A 19,536-nucleotide genomic window follows, 5' to 3' on the forward strand; every position below is an offset into this window, starting at 1 on the left:
TGAGGTAGCTCAAACTCTAAAAACGCTGTACAGGTGATACATAATTTATTCCATGTAAGCTGCTGATCAGCTCGGTTGATTTAGCTCCATGCCCATTTAGCTGTGTGGTTTTGAGCCTGAACTGAATTTGTTGTAATGAGATGTGTTTTATACAGCTCTGTCCTCATCATCATCAGCACAAATGGGTCTGGTCAAAATTTACAAAACAACCTTTCCAATGTCATTTGTTTTAATTCAGTTACTAATAAACCCAAGCATGTCTTGTTCAAAATGTACTCATAAAAATCCAGTTTAAATGGAGATTAAGCAGCAATAAAGTCAAAACAAAACCACGTCACTCCACTGCTGCTATTTTATGCCTGTCGCTGATGCATGAATTGGTATGCAAAAGCCTGGTCAGCCCTGAACAAACTTTATGTTTGGTGAGATTCTGAGTGAAAAATCAACATAATAAGCTAACATGCTTTTTTGGATGAAAGCCCCTCATTCTCCAGTGTTGCTGTTTTTCACTTTCTCACACACAAACATGCACACAGCCAGCTAGTCACATTACAGTAGCTTCATTTTTTGGCATTTTCCTTGCAGCTGTTCTTTACAAGTCAGATCTTGAATAGTGGCAGACGTAGGGCACTTCGTCTGGAGCTCCATGAAGGGACTTCTCTGTTTCGCTTGTGTGTGCGTCCGTGTGACAGAGAGAAACAGAGAAAAAGAGAGATGTCATGATGTGACTCCTCATTCCTACACGGTTCTCGTATATATTTTTTTACTTACGCTCAAGCCTCATATTTCTGCGCCGGTTAGTATTTCCCATCTCTGTTTCTTTCTTGCCCTCTATCTGCCTTTCTCCTTCCTTCTCCCCAACTTCCCTAACTGAATCTTTTCCTGTGTGGTCCCAAGCATTTCTCTTCTTACTTTCATCTCGCTTGAAGAGCTAATGAGTTTGATTGCATCACCCGCAGAGTCATTTGTCAAAACTTTGGATTAAAAAACACTGACTTTGATCGCTATAAAAAAAAAAAAAATCCCAAAAGGAAGCAGTTGTCAGTGAAAAATAATTCATGCCTTTGCTGCCATGAAGCACCTTTAAAAACTTTTAATTGCATTAGTTTTCATTTCTTTAATTGTGGCAAAAAAAAGAACTGGTGAACGCAATCCCTGTAAAGATCATATCAATATGTTGTAAGAGGCTCTGTGACATCACGTTTAGACACCGCTGAGTTGGAGCAGGTGCAAGGCCACAAGCCACAAGATTGCAGCCAGTTTAACACTTTCACGGTCATTTTTAGAGTCGTGGTGGGTCTGACGGGGCACGGCGTCAATGAGATGCACAACTGAGCGGATTTAGGAAGAACAGCTAGTCCACTACGGCTACATTTTTGCTGCAACACTCATAGAACAGTTTATTTTGGAACACCTGTACACCTGCTTATTACTTGAAAACAGTAAACATCACGTGGGCAACAGTTCTGCAGACAAAAACACCTTGTTGATGGGAGGAGTCCAAGGAGGATGGTCAGACTGGTTAAGGAAGGCAGAAAGGCTACGGTAACTCACATAACTTCTCTTCACAACTATGGTAAGCAGAGACGCGTCTCAGAACACGACGAACCTTTCCGGCAGATGGGCTACAACAGCAGAAGACAACGTCTGGTTCCAATTCTGCCAAACCAAGAACAGAAATCTGAGGCTTTAGTGGGCACAGACTTACCAAAACCAGACAGCTGAAGACTGGGAAAAAAATGTAGCCTGGTCTGAAGTATCTTGATTTTTTGCTGTGGCTGCAGATGGTAGGGTCACAATTTGGCATCAACAGCATGAATCCATGCACCCAACATGCCTGCCCAGTCCAGACCAGTAGTGATGGTGCCTCAGTTCCAGTCATTTAACGTTTGAATGCTACAGCCTATCTGCGAGTTGTTGCAGACCTTGTGAATCTTTGCGTGGCCTACTAATGGCTACGTCACAAAACAAAAGTCGGCTCGGTTTAACGAACATGACAGTAAGTTCACTGATCTTCGGCGGCCTCATTAGTCATCAGATCTGAATCCACCTTTGGGACTAGAACAGGAGATTCATGGCATGAATGTGCAGCTGAAGAATCTGCAGAAATGATGTGATGCAATCATGTCAGCATGGACGAGAATCTCAATGGGCTTTTCCAACATCTTGTGGAATCTATGACAAGAAGAACTGAGGTTGTTCTGAGAGCAAACTAAGGCTTGACCCAGTATTAGTTAAAGTGTCCCTAATAAAGTCCTTGGTGAGTGTATTAAACTGTTCAAGAATATTTAAAATGTCTTCTGACAGCAGAAGTGTGAAAGTGTGTGCTGGCCATGTTTGTTTCTCTGGAGAAATCTGGTCTCACTGGAGGTTGGAGGAGTTTGTTGTGTTCGGGTTCCATGTGTGCTTTTTAGGTGTGCATGCATGTGTGTGTGTGTTTGTGCCCCAAAGCTCTTTGTGCCTTTTTGATGGACTCAGCCTTTGTTGCCACTCTACATGTCACATGCACATGCACCAGCACAGACAAGCACACACTCACACACACACACACATTACACACACTTAAGAGGACATTTCCCCTGTATTGCGTTTACTTCAGGCCAACCAAAGCAACATCAGCCCAAAGTTAAAAACACATTCCATGATTTTTATTGTAGAGCACAACGAAGCTTCACAAACCTCCATCCCGTTGCCTTTTTATTAAATTCTCAGTTGACTACATAGTAAATTTAAACTCTGCGTGTGTGCCTTTATGCGGTAAACATAAAAATCAGCTTCTTTTATCTGTCCAAAATGTCTCCACAGTCCAAAATAGCCTCACAAGACTAGTGAACCATCTAGAGTCTATCCTCACAAGCACCGCTAAACCAGACCACACACCCTCACACATGCAGGCAGCCGCCATTGGCTCTGCGTAGAGGGTCCCCTCCTGTCCCCATCCTTTCTTGCCTGCAGCTGCTGGCCAGCCTGTCAGTTCCCAGGCATCAAGCCATCAGAGATGACGCCTCCTCACGCCACCAAGTGGTAATCACCTGTCCTGCACCTTTCACCAGCAGACACCCATTTCTCCAGGCAGCAATGAAAGTTAAGACGCCACTAAAAGTGTTTATAGCTTCGCCATTGAGAGCACAAAACATGCGCTATAATGAAATAGGGTCATATAGTGTAAATTGTGTCATAAAGAGTGTGTTGTTCTAACATTGTGTTGTGCCATGTTGCTTATTATGCTTTTGTAAATCTACTTTTAGGTGCCACAGCAAAGATTTGAGGAAGTACAGGTATTATTATTTTGGCTAAGTTTTTGCCAAGTTGTCAGTGCAAGTTAAGAATTTTTAAAAAGGGAGTAAACGAGTCGACGAATATTTTAAAAGACAGTTTCACTTAGAATTTGTTAGGGAGTATTTACAGCAGCAGGTTTGGTCAATGTGGGATTGATGCGAAATAAACTACACTGACCATGTTCAAGGTAATGAAAGAACAGATCAGCCAGTGTAGCGGTGTAGCTCTATGATGTGTTTTTACAGCCACTGAGGACAGACAAATTTTTTTTATTTTTGTCAAGCAACATATTGATTATACTGAGATTCATCCTGATATTACTATAGGTGCTGATGGGGATGAAAGAAATAAAATTAAAGGCCACAGAAAAGAGGTCACACACTCAAGCTGTCGGTGTCAGACATACCCCTATGGCTTTCAAATATTTAGCCAAGTGCTCTCTCTCCCTCTGTCTGTTTGTGTGTCAGTCGGTCTGTTTGTTGTGGGTAGTATGCCAAGGTCTTGGTATGTCCTTGACCTTACTACTTAAATGTCACTTTGGGTTCAAAGTAAAGTCCCTCATGTTATGGCTAGAATTTGTATGTCCGTTTGAAGGGAGGACATCTGGATATTTCTGAGGCGTAGTATGCCAAATCCTTGCTGTATACATGACCTTTATTCAAAGTCATGTATGGGAGTGTGTGCAGTTTTTATATATATGTGTGTGTTAGAGCCAGCTTGTGAGCACACATTTAAGGATTAATTTTCTGCACCTGACACATGGAAAACAGGCAGAAGTGAAGGGATAAAAAGAGGCACAGGAGATGTGCCGCAGGGCAGGTGAAGTGTAGGAAGGGTAGGGCCGAGGCGAAAGGAGCAGGGGCTCGACAGTGGGGGGGCGGCTCAGTTCAGTGAGTAATTGTGGTGGGGGTCATACAGGTCCGGACCTCATTAAGAGAATTGTCTGGGAACATTCAGACTCTGAGCTGTTGTCATGTCACCTGCCTTCTTGTCATAGGAGCCAGTGTAAGGAAAACAGCGGCTTATTAACGTGTCTCTCAGTTATCGCAGGTCACACAGTTCGCCATTAATGTCAGAGGGATCGGCACGACGCAGTTTTGCAGCAAACACTCGGAGACACAAGCCTGTAATTGACATGCACACATCTGACATCTGTGGACTCGAGGCGTTCTAAAGGCAGGTACATCATCTCCACCAGTATCGCTTTTGATCGTCTTTGAACGTCTCCTCTTTTCTCCTCGACACCCACCCTCTGTTTTTAATTTGTATTCACAGGGGGGTTCTTCGCCGTCTGAGGTTACATAGATGAGAATTGGGGGGGATTTGGGGGATCTCTTTCCAGCAGCTCTTTAAAGAGGGTGAGGTATCAATCAGGTGCTGATGTTACACTGATGCAATGTTTCAGCCTATAGAGGGGGTTACTTCTGGCCGCTGTGCTGCTTTGTATCAACTTACGAGCTGCTAAAGTAGTTATCGGTGATTCTTTGACACATGATACTGCGAACAAATGTAGCTAAAAGAGCTGCATAACGTTTGAAGCTGTATTAATGAGGAGAGTTCTTTCAGGGACATACAAATTTTAGCTATGTTGTGATTTAAAGCGAGGCAATACGGAGTTACATTCATGTACACTGAACGGTACAAATGTGGTAAAAGTGCAGGCTAAAAATAACAAGAACACATTTCATTGTGCATTTAAACCTGTTTATTCTCAGGCTTTCAATTGTCATTCAAAGCATTCACTAAAGAAACAGAATACAACTGTGTTCCGTTTCAAAATGCTGTACATTCAAGAGTGCAATTATTGTTAAGTAGAATAAAATATCTGAATGTCATAGAATATAGTTTGTCTCTTTTAAAAATGTAAGGATTTCAAAGTAGGAAATTTAGCATTTACACGAAGCAGAATATATACAGAAAGAAAAAGATACATTCATAGATCAGCAGGTGCACAGCACTGGTCCCGAAACCCAGAAATACGATTATCATCTGTTATTTGTCTCCTCAATATAAATATATATATTAAAAATTAAGCTACACTTTGTACTGCAATTGTGCAAATCATCAGCCCAAGAATAGTATGATGTTTACATCCAACAGCATAAATATTACAGTACTTTAAGGACGGGGTTATTATCCCAGAATAAGGTACAGGTTTGGTTGGAGTCAGCTCTTATTGAAATGTATTTTCAGCAGCCAGCTTGAAATTGCATTCTAAGAAATGCAAAAGAAAAAAAAAGGCTTGAAAAAAAAAAAAGTCAGTGAGGGGGGGGAAAAAATGTGTTTCTTAATAAAAGAAAAAAATAGAACAGAAAGTTTAAGGGAACTCCTGACATGACAAATCTGAATCATAAATGACTCCACAACCCTGCTTAGAGGTGAAAAGGCGCTACGGGGCGAAGGCTGACTAGTTAGTCTTCTTGCAGCTTGTCGTCGCTGCGTTCTCTGACTCCTCTTTGGCTTCGAGGGAGCTGCTTTGTCCCTTGGCGGGGCTCTGCTGCCCAGTTGATCTCTTCTCGCCGGACTCTTTGGTTGCGGAGGCCGTCCCGTTTGTCGCGCCGTTATCGATGCACGCTTTCTTTACCTCGCCGGTGAGGGCGGCGTAAGGGGAGTAGCCGGTGAAGAGAGTCTTGTAGAGGGCTGACTCAATGGTGGCGAAGGGTGAGGCGGAAGAGCCTGTCAGCATCATCCTCGACTAAAAACACAGAACATAAATTTGTCGAGGCAGAGGCAAGACACGAGGGAATAATATGAGGAGAGAGGGAGACATTTTATGAGGTTTAGAAGAGAACGTGCGTCTCAAACATCCTTCACCATAGCAACTGTCTTTAAAGCCACTAGAATATGAATAGTTTTATTTTAACAATGGATCACATAACTACTTCTACGCGAGAGCACACAGAGAATTATTACCACTCTTTTCAACTCGACTGTTTTGGTTTCCCGGCCGGCAACTTTACTATGTCGAGGGCACTTTCGCTGCCCTCTCATCAGTGAATTACCTGTAAAATCCTGCTATGTGCTCCCTGCACATCAACAGTGGACACATAGGCAAAGTCAGGTACTAGCCAGGGAACATAGTGGAGCATTTATCAGTTAAACAGCCAGATATTTCCCTCAGGAGGAGGTAAAGACAAAATGGGAATGGGAGGGTGAATACTGGATGTACATTCATCAGTTGGCCACAATCACAAAGCATCAAATGGATGTTGTTGTATCACTGTGACAGTTTGCTAGCAGGTATGCTATATTAACTTAAAAGGTGAAAATGACGTTACTGCAGGTTTGAGATACGGTTCGTAAAGTTTGACCTAATTTAACATCACATTATGAAGTCCAATTAGCACTTCAGTTATAATGACACTAGAAAATATATGCATCTTCTTATTTATTTTTTAATAGAAAGCTGGTCAACTATGGGATGTTGGCCTCATTTGCATATAAAAGCACCAAGTAAACAGGTAATATGCTAGCATTTACTTTTCATTAGGGGATGAGAGCGGAACATCTTCAAGAACACAAAAAATAATAAACAGCAGGTTTTGGACACAACTCTTAAATCTGATGAAATGGTTCGCCGTTAATTTGACAGATCAGAGTCAGAGGGAGCTAACAGAATGAGAGTTGAAAGAAGACGTGGTAGATTTATCTGTGTCTCAGTCAAGAGCACAAGTTTCCCAGAGAAGAGAAAAGTGGATGATGCAAGCTGATGAAAATGATGCAAAAGCCCAAGCCCTAAGGGTAATACCGAGCTAATGTGAGTCACCACAGCTAAAACTTCAAAAAAGCGGAGGGAGAAAGGTCATTTAGAAGACAAGACACCGCAGATTTGGAGGGAGCTGTGACACCGAAACATTTGTTATCCGCGAGATATGATCCTATTATTAAAAAAAAATAGAATGCCATTTACTTAAAAGCTTTCATGGTCTAGGTAAGCAGCCAGATTGACCAAGACACACCTTCTTGTTTTGCATCCAAATCACTACAACCTTGGGTGTATAATCTGGTTGTAGATTCAGGTTTGAATCACTGACCTTGTTGACAACGAGGAAGACGGTGTAAACGAGCATCAGGTGGTGCTTCTGGAGAGGCAGGTAGTGGGTCTGCTGCAGAGCAAACAGCACCGCCCCAATCAGGGTGATCTTTGTGGGGCTTAACAGACAAGCAAAAGAGAAAACCTCATTAGGATCTGATAATATATGATAAAATAAAACGTGGAGAATAGTGAGGATTTATGCACACGCTTGAAATACATCACATCCTGTATGCACTAATAAACCAAACCGGAGGCACATCATCACACGCTGATCTACACGGCTTCCCCTTGAGTAAATAACTCAACTTTATGTTTCCTTAAGGTAACAAGGAGGATATGTATTATAAGATATTCACACACAGGTTCCAGCCATTAATATCCTCAGCTTTAGTCAGTGTCTCCACATTTGGTTTAAAGGCATATTTCAACATTTAGGGAAACATGCTCAACTTCACTTGTTTTCTTTAGGAGTCAGATAAGAAGACTGATAACACCTTAAGTTCCATGAGATAAATATAGACAGAACCAGAAGCCAGTTAGCTTAGCTTAGCACAAAGATAGAAAACAGGAAGAAACCGATTACATGCCTGGCTCCGCCAACTGTTACCTAAATGTCACAAAACACTGTTTAAACTATGGATTCCCCTTAAAAACAAACAAACAACAAAAGTGTAAAAATGACAAATTGTGATTTATGGGGTGTTATGTGCAGGTTGTGCTCCTGCCAGGCATCGACTGGGGACTCCAGCGAGCCGGGTGCACTTTGCCAAGAAAAAGTATGGCACGTAACATAATCACAGTGGTGTAACTTCTTCTAATGCAAATCATTGTAACTTAATGTTAGAATCAGTGTGATATTAATACTGTCAGAATGCATTAAAAATGCAACTGTATAAGCGCACAAATTGACCAAGATCACTTAATCTCAGGAAGTGAAGTAGAAGACTTACTAAGACATTTTGAGGAGCTCGTTTGTCTCTGGCTTCCAAACACCTCGAACAAGCTGCTCAAAATTGCTTATCAGACCACCTCCAGCCCCTAGTGAGGGAAGAACAGAGACATGTGTCTGAGCTGTGGCAGTGTCTACTATCACTTCAATATCAAATGTATCATGTGTACTTAAACACACAAAATGATGCCACTATAAACAAAATATGACACAAGTAAATAATCACTTGCTGACCTCTAGCCCATCCAATGGCAATCATAACCAGCAGGCCGTCTTTGTATTTGCTGTGTGCCTGAGTGACCCCTCCCAGGACCTTCCACGTCCTGGTCACTTCCTTCATTCCTGACAGCACCAGCCTGAGAGGCAGCAGGGCAGCGCAACAGTACACCAGGTCCATGGGGCAGTAAAACACGAGGTACCTGCAGAGACACATATGGCTTCTATGAACTGTGTACACACATGCTCATTTCAGCTGAGGGTTGGGTGTAAACTATGTGGCCAGTAAACAAATCCACAGTTGACTCTGACAGTATCACTATTCAGTCTGTTAAATACTTGCCTTCACCAGCAGAGGGCGGTGTGTGTTTTCTGTGAAGCATGCAATTATATGTGCCACCAGTAGAGGGGACCAAAGGCTTCATATTTAAAGTTTGGAACTCCACAAAAACCTCTCCTTTTCATTCAGTGTCTTCCACATTTCATGCTCCCTTTACGAGACAGACATGAGGAAGACAAGGATAATGACTTCTTTGTGTGCCTCAAAGCAGCAGAGCACCGCTCATTAAACCTAACTTATGCTGCTTCCCCTTCCTCTCTGGTTCTTTTCTCTGCCTATACACTGGATCTTTCAGGCTCAGATGTTTACCAGATGATTGAAGCCATCAGAACACTGGTGCTGTTGGATAAAGGTGCTACTGGCGGCTCGGCCAGCATGATCCCAGACAGCACAGCTCCGCCAAAACAGAAGAGCATGGAGCTGAACCAGCAGGCTAAGGGGCTGACCCTGGACACCTCCAGAGCTCCTGCACAAGAACAGAAGTATATGTATCAGCGTGACCACTCTAGATTTCTTTAAGTCCCTCTATATGTTCATTTTACATGTGCTAGATATTTGAATTTCTACAGGGTCTTAACAATCTGTATGTGTAAAAGCTGTGAAAGACCCGGTGAACACTGCTGCTCTTAGAAACGCTGTATTCTAATACAAATTACACACAGATATAATGACTAATACTGCACAGTCAGCAGACATGAGTAAAAGTCATAAAGACTAGATCTGACTTGTTGCAGAAACCAGTTCAACCTGTGCACAACAGTTCAGCGGGAGATAGTGGAGAGTGATACTTTGACCGCTTGTCTTTTTTATCTGTTGCATGTGCCTCACAGTCTCTAACCCTGTGCAAATATTTACTAGTTTAGAGTTCACAAAGCGAAGGAAAGGCTCGCCAATCACAGCTACAGAACTCGGGGCTGGGCGGAGGAGTTCAAAGTGCAGGGCGGAGGAGTGACATTTACAGTTAGAAACTCTGACAAGATCAGTTCACGGTAGATAACGATCATCGGTTCAGCTCTCCCTCTGTGTTTCCACCCTGTTTAGAAAGAACACTGCCTTCCTTATTCCATCTACACATTAGCTATGTGACAGTCATGAGTCAAAGAGGGGATTAGTTGTAGGCAGATCAGCACAGCATTAGAACTGCTCTGTATTATGTTCAAGCTTTTCATGTCCTTAAAGTAGAGTTCCTGTTTATTGCAACCTGGCAAATTTCCCATTATTGTGACTATCGTGGCTTTAAGTGTCGTGCAAACTTTGCACTTTTCACCATTATTACAGGGATTTAGGAAAATGAGGAGTCACACGAAACTGTTGATATAGTTTTGTGGGGCAGTTTAAAGTGGGTTCCCTGCAGCTTTCCAAAGAAAACTGCTTTCTACATAAATCATTTTTGTTTGGAGTCTGATCAAAAGTTAACAGAGAAGTTAGTTGGTTTAAAGGCTGTTTGTGTGACAGCAAGAACAATGCAAAGTTAGCATCACAGTTAGAGCCAAATAGTCACATTAATAGGAAATAAACCGGAATTCTCCTTTAAATCCTCAATTTAAAAAGGCAGATCTAATATAATTATTATGCACCTAAACTGCCACTACGTTATTTTTTATTGACAAATTAACAATACCGAGACTTTGTCTATCCCGTATATAGCTCAATGCACCTTTGTAGACATTCTTCAACACAATCCAGGACCGACTTGTGTGGCTCATCCAACACTGATGTCGCCAACGTACAGGAGGATCTACATATTTAACCTCAGACAGGTAGCTCTTAGTCAACCCTGAGCCATCTGCCCGGAGTCAGTGTGGCCGCACACAGGACCAAACTGGTAATCTGGGGATTACAGACAGATTATAGACTCCTGGAGAGAGATCGGTAAACCAGGAGGATTTATAGCTCTATCTGCCTCCTCAGCAGACTCCCTTGGACTCCGTCTGCGTGGCTCACTTTTTAAACTTTTCTCTTACAGAAAAGCAATTCTCTTTTGCCCCTTATGACACCTATTTATATGTTTTTATATGAGAGCATGTACATGGGGGGAGATATGGAAGCCGATGAGGCATTCTTTCACATCTTCTAACTAGTTAAACACTGGTGTCAGAAATTAAATGAGGAATTGCAGTGGTGCAATGCACTAATTACTGGCGTTCGAGATAAGTAAGTGTTAGGGTTAGTGTTTCACCTGTGCTTTTCCTTCTATGAAACATCAAACACAAGTCAAAAAGAAAAAACAGAAATGTCTTAAACACAAGAATAAAAAAGAAACATGTACAGAATATGCAAAATAAGTAAAAAGGCCCATCCATTGCTTTGGCTTTATATAATATCTAACTAGTCACTAGAAAACGAAAAGCGAAACTACACTTCTGACTGAAACTCAGAATAAGTTCTATATCATAGCTAAGTTGAATGAATAGTAGTGAGTAGTATGTGGCTTTTATCTCACAGTGACACAAAACCGCAGCATCAGAATCATTGTGAAGCATCCGTGTTAACAGATTTCAACTGCTGCCGAACGATATCCATGTGTGCACTCGTAAAGTCTGGCGTAATGGAGCTTTTGTGGTCAAACAGCAGTTGCTGCAGTTAGAGTAGGAGGAAGTTTGAAGCTTGAAAAAAAAAAAGAAGCATGTCAGACGAGGATAGATGGTTAAAAAATAAATGCCTTTAGTCTGGCACCACGACTGTCATCTACATCCACCTCTCCCCTGATGGCCTCCAAGCCTAGATGCCTACTACTACTACTACTGCTGCTGCTTTCGGTTTTACGGCAACTGTAGCTCAGAGCTCACGAGTGCAGCATTTTGCTTACACAGTAAACACTGTTGCTCTGTCATCAGCTTTAGTTCCAGAGAAAAACAAACTGCTGCAGTCAGTGTCTGAGCCTGACTGGCCAGAAACCAACTGTAGAGAACAGAAGCTGTGTTTGAGTTTAGAGGTTGATCGATTCATAGAACATGGCTGATTATACACGCGAGTAAAGAGGCACTAAAAATGCATTTTGTGCTGAAATACAAAAGACCGCTTTGACTGCTCTGACATGCTGGGCCACGAGTACACAATTACACCGATCAAGATCCTGTCTCCTGGTTTTGCATTTGAAGGAAACGCATTTACAAGTCAAATGTGAGCAATAGAGGCCAACTATAAACACAGCTGTAACATGTCATACTGTGTTGGTTGTATTTTCAGTTCCTCTTTCTTTCTTTCCTTTTTCCTTTCTTTTTCCGTCTGTCTGCAGTGTGAAGATAGAGCAGACTTCTGCCTGGTTCTCCCAAGAATTGAGACAAACTGTTCCCTTTTTTAAAATCCCTCTTTCTACAGACCAGCCAGTATAATTGCTGTTATCTAAGATCATATTTATGTGTTCATCTATATACATTTATGTGCGAATGAACACAAAGGAAGGGGATATTGAGGTAAGCCTTGTAGCTCAGAAATAGTATTGTGGTTTCACTGCAGCAGTGCAGATGCACTCTCATGAAAAGCACTCATTTAAGTCTTAACCCATATCTCTCTACCACAAGCCCATCACGGCATTATCTAAGACTGCAAACAAGACATCCCTCCTCTCTCCAAAATGTTCCTCCCAAACGGTCATAATATTTATTTCTCAACTCTTCTCTAATCATTTCTGTGAAGCCCCTTTCAGACGTGGGTTACTTGTCTGGCTTCATTAATCTATCAAAGTGACAGCATTTTAATTTAGACGTTGGTGGTGTTTACATTCATTTTCCTCACAGCTTCATTTACTCACTAAAGTGACAGAGCTACAAGACGTGCGATATTTTGCATTATGCGCAACACTGGACAGAACATCAAGTGACACTGGTAGTGCGTCACTTAGTCAGAATCTTATGAAAGTCTCACAGGTCCCCAGAACTTTACATTTTTCAGCTCAAAATCCTGAATAGATGGTTCATTTTACATGAACGTATAACCCCTCGTTTTCTAAATGGGCTGTTTCAGTATATGTAGCTTTAAATGCAGCTGAGCAGTAGTTCAGTAAACCAGCTGCTTGGAAGCAGCTCTGAAGTGACCTCTGGTTAACACAGAGGTGGGTAATACTGGTCCTCGAGAGCCACAGTCCTGCAGGTTTTAAATGCTTCCCTCTTCCAACACACCTGATTCAAATGATCAGGATCGCTATCAGGCTTCTTGATGATTAGCTGATCATTTGAATCAGGTGTGTTGGAAGAGGGAAGCATTTAAAACTGGCAGGACTGTGGCCCTCGAGGACCAGGATGACCCACCCCTGGGTTAACATGTAGTCGTTTTAGTCACCGTCTGACAACAGAAACAAAAAACAATATGTAAATGTGAACAGCTTCATTTGAAATTCTGCATAAAATGTAAGAAAAGGCAATGTATATGAGCACAGAGAACAGGAGAGAAACAAACAGCTATAAAAGTCTGACATCTGTTGAGTTTAGGTTGCACTGAAGCACAGAAAGCAACATGAAAACATATAAGAACTAGTTTATTTCAAATCAGGCTAACATCCTCTCTGAATGTTGCTCAGCATTCTGATTTCCACAGAGCTCTAACCTGTGGGAATACCAAAGCCAATGGTAATGTTAGCCATATTAAGAGGCACGAATTGCTAACACTAAGGATTTTCTTATTGTTATGGTGCCATCAAAAATGAAAAGTAATCTATTGGGTCCTCAGATGCTGGGAGTGCATGAAGACTCTTGTGTTCACTCATGCAGCTAACAGCAGAACATTTACTGTGTTTTGCTTGTGGCCGAGAAATTTTAGAATTAGCAGAAGCAGCTCTAATGATCAAAAAAATAAGTAATCGACTTCTCGACTGTTCGTTCAGACTTGTAACGTGTTGAAAGTGATACACAACCGTTAACACATCCAACCTAAATAGATTGCCGACACAACTTTTACAGAAAAGTAACCAGGGTGCTCATTCAGACATGGCAGGAGCACATATCTGAAAAAGGCTCATGCTACAAATGGTAACTCGAAATCTCAGTTTTCCGACTAGGAAATTTAAAAGAAGGTACCACGACAAATTTAATGTTCTACCTAGCAGCTCAGGTAAGGTTTCTTAGCCCTAATGGTCACATTTTACCTCATTCCCCAAAATAGCAACCGATACAGAGAATGGCATTTATGTACAACTTCTTTGCTTTTAAGTTCAGTTTAAATGTCTAAAAAATTGGCCATACGCCTTTTGGGACTTTTTTACGTTTTGGTTTCTACAGTTAAGTTTGCTATATGTCTGTCGACGAGCATTTTATGATCATAGAAAAGCAGCAATGAAAACCTGGAGGCGGCCATGTTTTTTCCAATTTGTGCAGTGAACACAAAGAGGTCAAAAAAAAGGTGTAATTTGGAGGTCTGACTTTCCACTTCGAGTCCCACATTACTTTGGCCTTTTTCTCCTCTAGTCCTGTCTGACACTTTCACTTAATCTCACATATCAATGACTGTCCGAGCCTCTCTTACTAGTTCCTGTTCTTCTTCCCTCTCAGGTCATATTCATTACAGGCTGCCCTAGATAAGAAAAAAATACACTCTGGTTGTTTTCAGCTTTAAGAGAGAGCCGGTGATTGATATATAACCACTGCTCTTTCTGCTTCCTATAAAACCCACTGTTTACATGTGTGCTTAAAATAACTTCACACTGTCACAAAACACGTGAAGAGAGCTGAAAGCAAAAAGCTTTGCCGAAAACCTGTTTGCTTTTATGTCTAATGCATTGTTAGACAAACTTCTCCTATTTGGAATCTAAACATGTTTTTCTCTTGCTAAGGCTGGTGAAAGTCTTGAGCAGCCTCAGCACTGGACTCTCAGTTTGGAAGCAGTGGAGAGCAGGAAGTGAGAATTTAACACAGGAAAGAGAACAAAAAGGGAGGGTTGAATGGTTTACGGCATTCCTTTCCTTTTTGGGGGGGAAAAAAAAAAGTGCAGCTGGCTCACTGAGTCTTTTATGTCTTTACTTTTATTCTGGTTTCACTGAACTTCCTTTTGAATGAACCTGAGATTCAAGCCGTTTCTTTAAGGGATTTCTCAGCAACTTGTTGATAAGCCAGTCACCTATCTCTAAACAGGCGCTGCTTAAAATCCACCACACATGCAGCTCCAAACACAAATTGTTTGTCTATACTTTTACGCTCTGTGTATCTTTCCTCCAGTCGGAGTGGGATAGATGGGAGCAGAGGACAAAGGGTTACAAGGTCACAGCAGCTCAGATTCTTTGCAAGGCAAGTTCCAAAATAGACCGTAGATTTACAGTAGTGGGACTACAATGGCTTGTGTGCGTGAGTGTGTGTGTGTGGAAAGTCAACTCCCTGAGCAGTTAAAGTCCACCTGTCCTCAAAGTCACTATCTCGGTGACATAACATGGCTCAGTGCCCGCCTTTGGTCTGACTGGTACAATGAGCCGTGGCAAAGTTAGACAGTGTGCATTTGGCAGGTTTTCTCTCACTCTGTTTAATTTGTGTGTTTGTCAGTCAAAGAGGACAAACAAATATGACAGGCGAAGGTCAGGATAATACTTTACAGACAGCTGCACACACCATTATTCTTACTATACGACTGACTAATTCAGTTCTAGTCTGCTAGAGGGCTACATGCACACACCTACTACGACTCAAACCAAAATGGTGGCACTTGTGCAAATGATTGCACATTTGATAACATTGCTTTAAAGACAAACTGCAGATGAAGGCAACAACAACCTCCTCCAACAGGCTTTCTGCAAATTGAACATTCATTTCAGTTTTCCAGCACACGTGCATTCTATGTCCTCATAGGCGCCAGAGTGCTATCTAGTACCCCCTATGATGACAAAATACCCATCCTTCAGACCTTTGGAGACCCTCACTCACTCACAGATGTGTAAATCACAACACTGGCCTATCCGATGATGGACGGCTGTGGCTCAGGTGGTACAGCGGGTTGATGGCAAGGTTGGCGGTTCGATCCCTGGTTCCCCCCACATGCCGAAGTGTCCTTGGGCAAGACACTGAACCCCAAATGGCTCCCAATGGCAGATTAGCGCCTTACATGGCACCTCTATCGCCATTGGTATATGAATGGATGTGTGAAAGGGTGAATGAGAAACACTGTAAAGCGCTTTGAGTGCCGCAAAGGTAGAAAAGCGATATATAAGTGCAGACCATTTTACCATTTATGGCTGCCTACAGCTACAAGGATAAACAGCTGATGATGATCCAGGTCAGCTCTGGCTAAGTACAAAACTAAAAGCTAAAAGGAGAGAGATGGTTTCCGTATTGGCAATGTACACATTATATTTTATAATTTAGAGCATGAAGATGCTTTTCTGAGATAAACAAGTGGTGGTTTTAATTATTCATAGGCCTCAGCTGTCAGGTAATTGCAGAGAGACATCCAACAGCATAGGACTGTGCAATAAAGTTGAAATCAATATCACAATATTACTAAGGATGACTCCCAGTATCAGTTTGGTAAATGTCTGCAAAAGTCTACTTCCATTTCACAGGAGTATTTCCAATGTATGATTGTTTCAGGGACAAATATTGCTATGTTAGAGCAGCAAGAGTCTGCTCCACCTCCACCAACTGCAACACTAAATGCTATTTACTGAATTACTAACACCACTGGTAGCAGATGTCGAGTATGTTTGTCATTTACATACTCTTTGGATGCAGGACATTTAATTGTAATGGTCTTTTTATTTAATATCGAAGTACTTCTTCTGTTACTTGATACACTTTGACAAAATGCACCCATGTTACACAAAGCTTTTCAGTTGGTTTATCTGATTAATCTATTGACTCACTATGACAGGATGCATTTTTTTGTACAATTTCACTGCTTTTTTCCTTAAACAAAGTATCCAAGCAGGGCTGCAACTCAACATTGTTGTCATTATTGATTGACATACTGATTAGTTTTTAATTAACTGATTTATCACTCATTGCTGGTGAAATACTAAAAGAAAAGAGGAAAAAATGACCAAGAAAAAAGCATTTAAGAGGCTCAATTAGAGACTTTTTGTACTATTTTTACTTTAAAAAGTGGCATTCGAATAAACAATCATCAGAATCATTTTAGTCAATGGACGAATCACTAATGAACTGACTTGTTAGATCTAAATCCAGTATTTCTTACAAAACATAATTTCTTACAAAACATAATCCACAGTAATTAAAAAAAAACACACCAAGGAGGCTTATAATCATGCAAATTACCATAAATAAGAGGTTTTAATGTGTCTTGTAGCTAATTAAAACAGGATTAATGTTATGAGAGGTGGTGTTGTGAGGCCTGGGTGTCTGAGGCTTTAGCCCTGAATGATTAATGCTTAGCCCTGAATCTCAACTTTTAATTATTTATGTATTCAAAAATACAAAAAATAAGACTAATGAAAAATAGCACCAGATCCATTTATCTGTGACTCCAATTATGCACAAAAGCACACAAAAATAATACGATATTGTCGATCAAAAATGCCAGTGGCCTAAGTTTTGGGTCCTTTGTGTGACATTCAAGCAGCAGATCAGCTTCACATGACTTGGCACTGATACTTAGATATAATTAGAGCTGTAAATCATCCCAAATAACACTGATCCAAGTCACACAGTTTGGGTAACACTGACCCAGCTATCCTGCATTTACTGTGAAACTAATGTGGAGCATGCAAGCATAGAAAGCCTTGAGCAGTGTGTGCCGTTTAATGTTGAATTTACCATGAAATAACTTAGAAAGAAAATAAAATTGTGCCATTATTAGTCCAAATGTTTTCAGATCCTACCATCGCCCCTGGTCATCATGTCTGGGCAAAAGGTTCTAAATGGATATAAGTTTGTTTTTATGTGTGATTTTCATTTTAATGCACTACAAGTCATTTAAGTTTCCAGCTTCTCTCTAAACACAACATGCATTGTGGCTGCATGACATTTAGGTGTTGACAGTCAGAGGCCTGTTATCACAGCTCAAGTTTCATCAGATCCAACTCCAGCAAAACAAAACCAAACAGTTGCTTTGTTCACCAAACTTGGCTCAAACTCTACGTGAACTCACCTGGCTGCTCCCTCAGAGCCATGACCGACACGATATAATGCGCCATTTCAAAGTAAGGAAACATGGACAAGTTTGCCAGTCCATGGGACAGCTCGTCCAAATGCAGCACCCCGATCAGATCCATTGTCTTGTCTCTGCAACACTTGAACCACACTGAGCTATTCTAGTTCATCCCAGCGAGGACTTAGAGCGCAGAAAAGGCACCGGTCCAACTCGGAGCATCAGGAGGGGGGAAACACTTCAAGCACCGTCTGTCAAGTCTGACCCGAACCGGTGGCCCAGCAGCAGCTGTGAGTCTGAGGGGAGGAAAAAACGCCGCTGCCAAGTTGCTCGCAGCTGGTTAGTCGACTCCAGGGATCTCCGCTGGTCGCCGGGCAACAGATCGGTGTCGCCAGAGGATGGTCATCACCGGCGTTACCTCCTCGGCGACGCTGTCATCGGCGCATAGGCGGAATTCCTGCTCTGTAATCCGCCATGCCAGTGATGTGGCGGGCGGAGCCAGAGCCGCGCTGTGATTGGTGGACGGGCAGCGCCGCCAGCCAATCACGTGGCTGCGAGAGGTGATGGGACGGGATTTGTAAACGCAAACAGACCCACGTATGCACTTCCTAAACAAATACACACACATAATGACTTCCTTCTTCTTCCTCCATCTGTTTAACCTGTGCAGAACACTTTACCTTTAATAGGTGGAGCCTACAGATAGAAATAGCACCTATTGGGATAAATTAGAACAATATTATTTTTTTTAAAAAATGAACACATTTTAATATATTAACAATAACAGTACTATTGGTTTGCCTTTGTATGGTAAAAATCTGTTTTTTGTCTGTCTTTAAAGCTAAGAGATGTAAAATAAAAGCTGTGAGAATATAACAACTAGATATCCCAGTGGTGGGCCGTGCATTTTACTCCTGGGCCTTCAGTTGTGTCCTACCTGAATCAAACCACCTCTCAACACCTTCATTATGACACCACAGTTATAGAAACCATCAGTATTATGAAGAAAGGCAGCATAGCAGGATGATGCATTGCAGACGTGTGTCTCATGAATGAATGCCATCACTGAAGCAAGAAATCCAGTCAAAACAATTCAACAAGTCTCCTTTCAAATTGAATTTCCCTTCTGGGATAAATAAAGTATTTTTCATTTCATTCATTCACTGCAGCCACAGCTACACCACATACATCACATCTAGCAGGAGCATAGATATCAACCTAATAAAATGACAAAAATATATATTCTTACCAAAATATTGATTATTTGAACACAAACTCCATCCTCCTTTCTTTCCTCATTAGGAGTTCAGTAGCTCTGTTGAGCAGGTAATCCATGCGTTTCACTTCCAATAATAAGTCCTTCTATCACCATGGAGGCTAATGCTGAAAGTCGGGTTTGTCCAGTCGGGTTTCTGGCTGAAGCTGTAATTCGCTTTACGGCTGAGAATGTCCGCTTGCTTAACTTACAAAAAACAAAAACAAAAAACAAACAAAAAAAAACTTTTACAATGATGTTTTAGCTTGTGCAGGTCACTACAGCTCTCTGACCATCCAATCAGAAGACATAAAAATGCTGATGTTATCATAGGCCAGCTAGCTGGCCCTGGGACCACCAACTCTCAATCTGATTGGTTAAAGCAACAGTTTCATTGCAATGCATTTTAAGCTACAGCCGCCTGCGTTTTTGATTCT

At 41.6% G+C, this 19,536-nt stretch overlaps 1 protein-coding gene across 1 annotated transcript; it reads right to left on the bottom strand.

The window, feature by feature from the left end:
* Positions 1-4,966: 4,966 nt before the first annotated feature.
* On the bottom strand, positions 4,967-18,289 carry tmem38b (transmembrane protein 38B). The gene is made up of 6 exons (XM_008285562.1): positions 17,845-18,289; positions 9,130-9,286; positions 8,499-8,683; positions 8,266-8,353; positions 7,314-7,431; positions 4,967-5,974 (listed from the first exon to the last, which is right to left on the bottom strand). The coding sequence occupies exons 1-6, from the start codon at positions 17,966-17,968 to the stop codon at positions 5,687-5,689; spliced, it is 960 nt and encodes a 319-aa protein (XP_008283784.1). The 5' UTR covers positions 17,969-18,289; the 3' UTR covers positions 4,967-5,686.
* Between the last annotated feature and the right edge of the window lie 1,247 nt (positions 18,290-19,536).

Source organism: Stegastes partitus, unplaced genomic scaffold, assembly GCF_000690725.1.
Source record: "Stegastes partitus isolate 25-593 unplaced genomic scaffold, Stegastes_partitus-1.0.2 Scaffold409, whole genome shotgun sequence".
In the NCBI taxonomy this organism is placed as follows: Eukaryota; Metazoa; Chordata; class Actinopteri; family Pomacentridae; genus Stegastes; species Stegastes partitus.

Excerpts from the sequence above, each read along its gene's own strand:
- tmem38b (XM_008285562.1), bottom strand. The coding sequence starts at position 17,968 with ATGGATCTGATCGGGGTGCTGCATTTGGACGAGCTGTCCCATGGACTG. Across the intron at positions 9,287-17,844 it reads GGCTCTGAGGGAGCAGCCAG|GAGCTCTGGAGGTGTCCAGG; the intron begins GTGAGTTCACGT and ends GTTCTTGTGCAG. Across the intron at positions 5,975-7,313 it reads TCTTCCTCGTTGTCAACAAG|TCGAGGATGATGCTGACAGG; the intron begins GTCAGTGATTCA and ends CTGTGTTTTTAG.